The sequence below is a fragment of the Plasmopara halstedii genome, assembly GCF_900000015.1.
Source record: "Plasmopara halstedii genome assembly, contig: Scaffold_323, whole genome shotgun sequence".
NCBI classification, from domain to species: domain Eukaryota; phylum Oomycota; class Peronosporomycetes; order Peronosporales; family Peronosporaceae; genus Plasmopara; species Plasmopara halstedii.
This window is the reverse complement of record NW_020187244.1, coordinates 454,555-464,642: the sequence shown is the minus strand read 5'-3', so window position 1 is coordinate 464,642 and position 10,088 is coordinate 454,555. Positions and strand designations below refer to the sequence as shown.

The following is a 10,088-nucleotide window of genomic DNA, read 5'->3' as shown; positions in this document are numbered from 1 at the left end:
ATCGACCAAGTTACCGAGTTTACGATTTGGAGAAAGACAAGATATCAGGAACACGGTCGGTAACTTTGGACAAACGTAAAGTAGGCGGCATTTATGAGACGCACCCGCTTAAACAAGTAAAATTGATACATGTTACCAAGAACAACGATGAAAGCGCAGTTTTTGGGCCGACAAAATACCAACAAGATCAAGATGAGCCCATGGAGTGTAAAGAAGAAAAAATCCAGATGATTCAATGTGTGAGGGGGAGTGCGACATTTATTAATCAAGGGTCGAGGTTCTTCGATTACCGACCTCAGTACACGAAGTGACAGAGCACAGAACTCCTTCATTGGATGCACAGGAAGATCGATTGGTATCTCAACCGCAAGTGGAACACCCAAGGAAACATGCACTTAAAGCTTTCGGCCACGAGCTTCGTCATCTTCACTCTACCCATGAGACCCAAACATCCTAAGGTGATCCATCCGAAGCTTCATCTTAAGACCCAGCTCATAAGGAATATTGCTTGGGTGCACTGTATTGGGAGAGCGGTTAATCAGGTGCATTGTAGTGCTTACTGCCTCTGCCCACAAACCTGTCGTGTTTTCTTACTTCGATAGCATGGAACGTTGCTTAGTCTGATATTCGGATTCAAGGCATGACCTTATACTTGAATGGCATGATTGGAACACAATTAACCATGGATTGATTTTAGGTCGAAGACCCTAAGCGCTACGCGTACGTCTTTTTGTTGAGCTTATGTGAGTCATGATCCCACCTAGGGTTCAAGCACATGAATATCGATTTTCTGTTAAGTTTAAACCGCTGAATGCATGTTTATAACGTCACAAGGATTGCGGTGATGTTTACAATTACAATCATGTTTACGAATGCTGATTACGGACACACTGGTAGTCGTATATTGGTCTCGATAGATAAGTTTACATGAAGAAGTTTTTAGAAGGACCTAGAAAAACGGGCTTAGATGCAGCACAGAGTTAGCGAGCTAAGGACCTTAATATATTCACTTCGGTTTTTGCCATTTTCTCAGCAAATTAACAGCCGCAAACAAAGCTTCGCTCCACCACACACTCACCGCCATGATTACTAAGCGCATCGAAGTCCTCCTAGGAGATGATAACTACCACCATTGGGAGTTCAACATGAGGATGGCCCTCGCAAGAAAAGGGATTCGGGGGTACGATATGGACGCAAATGGTATGAGCGAAATAACTCCTGAATGACGCCAAGGCATTGGGTATAACTGCCCAAGGCGTCAAGATTCAGCACCAGACCAAGATTTGGTCTGCTACTCGTGCCTTGGAGACATATAAACGCTTCACGATTTCTACAATCACTCCACTCTGCACAACCGTGGCACGATGAAACGTCGCATTTATGAGTATAAGATGGCGAGTGGCACTCGCATGGTGGAACATCTGGACGCGTTCGACGAGCTGGTAGTAAGACTCCAGACGACGGGAGAACTGGTGGATGAATCAAGGCAGCTAGCGATAATTCTGAGCAACTTGCCGGCCGAATATGAGATGATTTCTTCTATCGTGGAGAACGCCAAGAACATCACTTTAATCGAATTAAAGAGAATCTGTTAAAGGAGTCAGACAGGCTACAAGATCGGTAAGTAAGTGAGAATCTTGCTACAGACGATGACAGACGGATCAAGGGCGGACGAGGAAGAGGTCGCGAGAATTACGTGCCATGCAAGGACGGCGGTTTTTGGGGCAAAAGCTTTAATTGTGACCAGATTGGTCACCTGAGGCGGGACTGTCGAGCTGTGAGCCGTTCCAGAAACCGTTTCAGTGCTAATGATGCAGTAATTGCTGTGGGGAAGGAGCAATCAGCAAGCCGGCTGATCGACATTGATGCGACGTCACAAATGACCCCTCACCGAAGTGACTTGATCGACTCTAAGCGACTCAAAGCCGATATCAAGGTGACGATTGCAGACGGCAGGAAATTATGCGTCGAAGGGGCTGGAACAGTGAAGCTTATCGGCTTAGACGGAAGACGCACATCGATGATGGAAGTGCTGCCTATTCCTGGACTTGACTGATGTTTACTGTCGGTGGGGAAGCTTACCGAACGTGGACTAAGCGTGGAGTTTGAGCATGCTTCCTGCGCCATTTGGGACAGGAACTATGCTTTAGAATCTGGGACAAGAAACGGAAAAGCTTACACACAGGACTGTCAGCAAGAAGGGGCACGATCGGTGCAATACTCGGAAGCTGACAGTCAGTGGGAGCTGTGTCACGCCCGTATGGGACACCCAATCGAGGATGTATTAGTGAAGACTTTGCGATCCACAGAAGGTATGCCAGCGCTAACACAAGGTATCAAGACCTTGCGCGGTGGATGCATGAAATGCAAGCAGTTGATTGTAGCTTTTTCAGGACGCTTCATGACAAAAACGTCACGCGTATTGAAATTAGTTCACACTGACGTGATGGAACCCATGAGAACACGTTCGAAAGGAGGCGCTAAGTACAATTTGATTTTTGTGTATGATGATTCGCGATATGAGGTGGTTTACTTTCTGGTGAAAAAGAGTGAACTTGCCGACAAGATCATAATGTTCAAAGCATTGCATGAAAATCAATGGGGAATCCGTATCAAGTGCCTAAGTTCGGACGAACGGAGTTTGTCAACAAGACAGTTACGAAGTTATGTCAGCGAAACGGCATCATACATCAGCGTACAGTACCATACAGACCCAGCAAAACGGAATTGCAGAGCGAATGAACCGCACAATTATGGAAAGGGCACAGAGCATGCTACACACAAGTGTGTTTTCGCAGGGACCCTCGGCACAGTGACACAAGTCTCCGTCGCTAAGCAAACAGTGACAGTGTCACTCAACCGCGCTTTCAGCACCTCAGCATACAGCTGACTTCTCTCGATCGTCGAGCGTCGGGCAATTATGCTCGATCGTCGAGCGTCGAGCAATTATGCTCGATCGTGGAGCATCGGGCAATTGTGCTCGACGCCCCAGAATCGATCCGGGTTTAACATGGCTTTTTAAAGTCCTACACGCTTGCTTTTACGACCAGCAAGTTCGGTGTCCAAAAGCACAGAGCTCTTTAAGGCTGGGACCTGCTTCCCTCCACCTCTTTGAGGCTCAACAGAACTCACTTCTTCCCCAGTAGGGCGCCCAGCGCCCATGGGTTCTTCGCAACAAACCAGACTGGTGAGAAGCGGGACGTCGGTTCGATGAATGTTGACGCGCCTTGCGCAGGAGACAACTTGACGGGTGTCTCTACCGTCGGGTGTTCGATCGCTGCCCGGCAGCTCGGGGCTCCCCCTCCTCTTTCCCAGCATAACTGTAATCCATTGACTCAGGCTCACTCGACGAGCTCTGAAGGTGTGCATTCCAACCAACTTGAAGTTGAATCTGGCATTTAAAGCTGCCTTCACTGTTTCTTCAAATAAAGACGGATGCACTCGGTAGACTTTCGTTTTAGCCACGCCAGTGCGGAAGCCCTCCAAAAAGTCGGTCACTGTTATCGCCTCGGAGGAAGGATTGGCTGCCGTCCCGGCAACTAGAGTTTGCAACTCGAGCGCGAGAATGGGCACTGACGGGCGGTACTTTGGTTGGATCGGTGTTTGCCGTCCGGACGGAGCTGAATCTGCAGCTTTTGCGAGTGTTCTCGCTGCTAAACCAGGCATATCGCGTGTATTCACGTTTCCTTGCCGCCGGACAGGGCAAGTAGGAATTGATGGACTTTGTCCAAGCCCCCCTGAGCTTGGGGATAGCTAGCGCCACGCGCTGCTGCTCGTTCTGGAGATGGCGGATGCCATAGCCATCTCGACTTCTCTCACCCAGAGCAGGATACTCTCCTCATCCTTATACTTGAAGTTTTTAACGCTTCTTCTCTAGGTGCTCTAGCACCTTATAGCTCGAAAATGCCTTTAGGCCCGCGCAAATCGCTTCGGGTCCTTGCGAAGGGAGGTGTTACACGCCCTCAGGGTAAAGCAGAGACATCAGCTGATTAAGCTCGTCCTGCATGGCAAATAGGAGAATTGCTCCATCCTCATGGAGGATCAGTCGTAACGACTCAGGTGTAGATTGACCACAAGTGCTACCAAGTGCAGCGGGGTTGCCGTAGCTTTTTTGCTTAGAGGAAGCTAAGCTAAGGTCGGTGACCTTCATTCTATACTTAGATTCAGTACGATTGTAACGGATCGCAATCCGCTTACTTTAAGAGTAATCATAACCATAACCCAAGGCAAAAATGTAGGCGATTTCTTGATTTATTTGCGGCAAAGCCGCCTATATTTTAATCTATGGTTTTTCCTATCAAATAGTAAAACCTTACTAAAATGCATGACTACTGGCTTTCCCGCCACATGGTGCTTTCTTGTTACGGTGTAGCCACACCATTGTGTGATTACACCGTCTTTTGTAAACCATACCCTTGTATGCTCACACCATCTTGTGTGACCATCTTCATACCAGGGTATGTGCAATCCCGTTACGATGTGGAACTGCGAACGTGTGGGTTTTGTTGAGAAATTGACACCGCTGTGCTACACTATACTTTTACTACATTTGTGGAGTATTAAGACATGATCTTGGTACTATTTTTATTAGTAATTTCTATACCAATTATAATATGCTCTATACACTACTGAATCAGTACTCTTTAAACTCTTATCATAGGTTATGTGGCAGTTAGTATTCCGCAATGGCGCTCGGCTGTTATTGGGCTCGACAGCCATGGGTGCCGGCGGTATGACTTATGCAGCACATTCGGATGAAGGTTTTAGACGCTCACTTTACTTCTGGCGTAAGGCTTTTCCTATTTACTTGCACTATCGAGCAGCACAGTTGTATATGGAACGTGCCCAACTATCGAATGAGGAAAAAGATGCCGAGTACGAAAAATTGCACGAAAAGTACGCACCTGAGGTGTTCGAGATTGTGTTGGAACTTAAAGGATTTTACGTCAAACTAGCTCAAACTGGCTCGACGAGGCCCGACGTGCTACCAAAGCAGTATTTAGATCGAGCTGCCAAGCTTCAAAACGACGCGCCGTCCAAGTCTCTGGAAGAAATTTGTACAATTATCGAGCAAAGTTACGGAAAACCCGTAGATCAGTTGTTTCAGTCGATCGACTGTCAGCCACTAGGAGCTGCATCGATCGGTCAAGCCCATCGAGCAGTGTTGCTTGATGGCCAAGAAGTCGCGGTAAAGGTGCAGCATCCGGACGCCGAAACGTTTTTTCGCTGGGATATTAAAACGATTCAGGATTTTTGTCGATATTTTCAACCAGCACATCTACCATTTCTTGTCGAAGTGGAAAAGCAATTCATGACTGAATTTAATTATGTAGAAGAAGCCAGGAATCTAGACACGGTACGGAAAAATATTGCCAAGAGTCCGTATGCCGCAAAGGTGGCGATTCCCGAACCAAAGATCGAGATGTGTACCAAGGAAGTGTTGGTTATGGAATTTCTTAAGGGACGCAAGCTACTAGATGGTATCCAAGATCACTTTGAAGCGATTGCAGCGGGGAAAGGAGTCACAGTAGAAGCTTTGAAGCAAGAGCAGGAACGAAAGGACAAGGAGCGAGAGGCCCTGGGTCTAGATATTGAAAGTGGTCCCTCTTCGTTGAAGCTACGGCTTTACGGGTGGACACTTGGAGCAAAGCATCTAGTCCGACGCGTGGCACGTGTGTCGTACGACTACACTTTAGGATTTGTGGCTCCAAAACATTGGGCATTAAGTGAAGACGAAAAGCATCGAGTATTGAATCTTCCTGCAATCCTGAAACTGATCATGGACGTTCACGGATATGAGATATTCGTGAATGGATCGTTTAATGGCGATCCACATCCGGGAAATATTCTTCTGCTTGAAGATGGTCGCCTTGGTCTCATTGATTATGGCCAAGTGAAGCACATTTCAGAAGAGCACCGAGTCTGTCTGGCAAAGCTGATTGTAGCACTTGCAGAGGGGTCACGTGATGAAATCATTGCAGTCATGACGAACGATATGCGGATCAAAACAGCAAATATGGATCCATACTTTTTAGAGAAACAAGCCCGTTTGATGATTGATAATGACGATCGAACTGTGACAGAAGGCATGAATCCCCAGCTTTTTCTTGAACGATTGCACACGTATGTAAGCTATCACCTGTTTGATACTTCCAATTTTAGTAAATTTTTGTGCTTGATTGTGTAGGATTGACCGTATCGAGTATATTCCAGACGAGTATGTCATGGCTTTTCGATGTTCGCTACTGTTACGTGGCTTTAGCTACCTCTTGCATTACAAGTTTTCGCACGCCCAAAGCTGGAAGCAGATAGCACAACAAGTGATTCGTGAAACTGCGTAGAAGTGTCAGCGTCAAAAACGTTTTTTTAAAGACGATGAACTATCAATAGAGTTATGAACCAAATGTAGCTTGAAAAAAGGGAAAATAATGCTACTAATGATAAAAGCAATTGCGACAAATAAAGAGAAAGCAGCTTCTCACTGAAGGTTTTCTTGATTTTGCCGCATCGCAAATGCATTCTGAATAAATTCGATCAGGTCGGAAGATGGCAACTGTCTACGGGTCTCAATTATTAATTTTGCCTATAATTGAAAAAGTACTATTATTTACAAAGTGATACTTCTTCAAAGGAAGAGAGAAAATCACAAATATTTGACTTTGACAAGTATTTTTGGTTTAAGCGAATAGCGCACATGCTAGAACGAAGAAAGGTTAGAGAGAATCAGCTCATAAAACTCATATAATCTCATCATCAGTTTTTTTACATTTGAAGACTCAGATTGACGCGGATTTCCAGGACGAGTGACACAGGAAGCCGCTGTAGCTAACAAAAACAAATGCACGATCCATACTACCACAAAAGGAGTTATAAATTGAAGAGAACGGTATCCACGAGATTCACAACAACATACAGCATTAATGGAACTACAAGAAGAAAAAGACAGGAAGACGCTGGTATAAGGCATACAGCAAAAAAGTATTTTCCGGCTTAAGCGCAAGAATATCAATTTCTTTAATGAAGGATATTATTTTTCTGACACGAAGCATTTTGTCGAAGGATGCATGTAACTTCTAAGCAATGTGTATGTAAAGCTCTTAAGAGCGGGTATATTTACGTTTGCCTCAACGTGGACGATATGATGATTGCAGCCAAGACCCGCGCAGGAATTCCTGAAGTCAAAGATGTTCTCAGGAGTGCTTTCGAAACGAAGGTGCTTGGTGACGCAAACTTTATCTTGTGGATGGATATTGATCACGATAAGAGAGTCGGGACGCGTATGTTCAAACAAACGCGTTACATTGACTATGTTACGCAACGATTCAGTCGGCAGAACGCCAAGAAGACCAATAAATCATGTGCCTCCAATCTCAAGCTTTCCAGAGAACAATCGCCAGGAGCAGATGCAGAAGCTACTGAAATGCAGTCAAAGCCATATCGCTCTCTCATCGGATGTCTCATATACATAGCAACCTGTAGTAGACCGTGCATTGCCTACGTAGTTACGCAACTGTTAAGATTTCTCGAGAATCCTGAAATACAGCATTGGCGAGCCGCAATTTGTGTGCTAAGATACTTGACGTCAACGTGTCTGTATGGAATTGTATATGAAGGAGGGACTAGCTACGTTATGGTTATAGCATTTCGGAGACGCAGACTGGAGAAGCAACATCGATGACAGGTGATCTGTATCTGGCGTGATGGTCAATTTGTAGCGGACCGGTGGAATTCAAGTCAAAATTTTAGAAACTGTGACACTGCGTTCAGCAGAAGCAGAGCACATGGCACTCAGCATGTGCATCCAGAAAGTTTTGAGGACACGTGTGATGCTGAAGAACATGATTAAAGACCAGAATCATGCAACGCAAGTCTGGGAGGACAACCAGGGGGCAGTAGCACTAGCCCAGAATGCGGAATATCATGCCAGAAGTAAGCATGTTGATGTCAAGCATCAATTTTGAGCAAGAAACGTTGTATACAGTACGTTCCAAATCGACTAAGTCGACACAAAGAATCAGCTCGCGGGCATGCTTACCATGGCACTCGAGACCGAGACGCTCAAAATTTTAAGCTAAAAGACAGGCATCCAGAAGCAAAGATCAAAGCAAACTCAACATTAGTGGTGATTAGGCGTATTGAGATACACCGCCAAATGTGCGTGGATGACGTCACAAGTATTACTGTAATGTTTACAGTTACTAACGAGATTACGAATTTTGATTACGGACATAATGGTAGTCACAAATTGGTCTAGATAAATAAAAAGGTTTGTAGAAGCTGCTAGAATGATCTATTGGATAGGCTTTGATGTAGCACAAGGTTGCAAACAAAGACCTTACTATATTCACTTCAGATTCTACCAACAAACCAACAATTCTTTTCAATTTATATCTCTTTTTATGGTAGTATGGATCGTGCATTTGTTTTTTTAGCTACAGCTGCTTCCTGTATCATTCTTCCTGGAAATTCGCGTCAATTTACCTGAGTCTTTACATTTCAAGATGCGGACGATGATGTTGTATGAGTTTCATAAGTTAATTATCGCTAAACTGCCCTCGTTTCACCTCTGCGCTATTCACTTAAGCCAAAAATACTTGCCAAAAAATAATGTAATATCTCTTCTTTGTACAGCGTATGTAAATGTTGCTTCAAAGGAGAAGTTTGCAGAAGCCGAAGTGGATATGTCATACAAGGTTCCTGATACCTACTCTTTAACACCCCTCAACCTATAGTTTGAAACCTGAGTTATCTAGACCTATGAAAGATGTCTAAATTCAGTATCCATTACATTGCAGTAACTGTTAACGTTACCATAATTATGACGTCATCCACACGCATTCACTCATCGGTGTAATCTCAACACCCCCACTCATGTATTATACTGAACGTGGTTGTCGCTGACTTTCTTGATATCCGTTGCCTAGCGCAGAAACTTGAGCATCTTGGGAGCGTATACCTTCGTCAGAATATCTGCGATTTATCCATCGTATTGATGAAGTAGATACCAGTAATTCATGATAGCTGTTCTTCGGATTGAAGTGGTGCCTGATGTCCACGTGCTATGTACGAGCGTAGTATCCTGCGTTGTCACTAAAGCTATAGCCCCTTGGTTGTCTTGCCATATTTGTGTACCTCCCACTTGTACATGTCCCATGTCGTTGAGCATTGCAAGCGTCCAAGGTATATAAGTTGAAAGCCATATTCTGCGGAGATATGTGCGACGTTTTTCCGTAACTAAATTTCTCTACTTTGCGCAACCGTGTCACGGCAACCACCTCCATAATTTCCGGACGACGGGAGAGACTGTGGCTGAGTCAAGACTGCTGTTGTTACTTCTGAACAGCTTTCCATTGGAGTATTAGCTGATTTTTGCTATCGTGAATAAAACAAAGGTTATCATACTGATCAAAATCAAGACAAAGATATTGAAAGGAACGGAGAAATTACAGAATGAGAAAGCTACTGAAAAAGCGTTTCGCATTACTTCTGACAACCGATATCTCTGGGGCATACGGAGTAACGGTCACAAGAGCTACGCGCCGCAAAAGGGCAGCGGGTTTAAGGAAAAGAGCTTCAACTGTGACTAGATAGACCACATGAAGTGAAATTAGCCGGCTGAAAGACTTTTGAGAAACCGTATCAGCGGAAGCGATTCAATATTTGCTGTGGGTGAGGGACGATCTACCGGTTGGCTTATCGACAGTGGCGCGACGTCGCACATGATTCCTCTCCAGAGCGACTCGGTCGGTCTTAAGCATCTAAAGCTACTAAAGCTAACAATTGAGAGAACGATAGTAGACGGCAGGGCACTAGGCGTTTACCGGCTTGTACGGAAGAAGTATATCCATGATGGAGATGTTGCTTAACCCCGGACATGACAGAACGTTACTGTCAGCTGAAGAAGCTTACAAAAAAGTGGATAAAGTATGGATTCAGACGTGCTTCATGTACCATTTGGATCAAGGATTGTGCTTTGGCACATATAACACAAAACGGCAAAGCATACACTTTGGACTGTCAGCAAGTGAAGGCACAATCGATACAACAATCGGGAGCTGATAGTGTGACGTGGTCGCCAACTGCTTGCT

The 10,088-nt window shown here is 44.9% G+C and overlaps 1 protein-coding gene across 1 annotated transcript; it reads left to right on the top strand.

Annotated features, from left to right (window-relative positions):
* Positions 1-4,663: 4,663 nt before the first annotated feature.
* Positions 4,664-6,807, top strand: PHALS_08588 (the record flags this gene model as incomplete). Its single annotated transcript, XM_024723964.1, has 4 exons — positions 4,664-6,123; positions 6,188-6,337; positions 6,616-6,712; positions 6,775-6,807. The coding sequence occupies 4 exons, from the start codon at positions 4,664-4,666 to the stop codon at positions 6,805-6,807; spliced, it is 1,740 nt and encodes a 579-aa protein (XP_024574888.1).
* Positions 6,808-10,088: the final 3,281 nt, after the last annotated feature.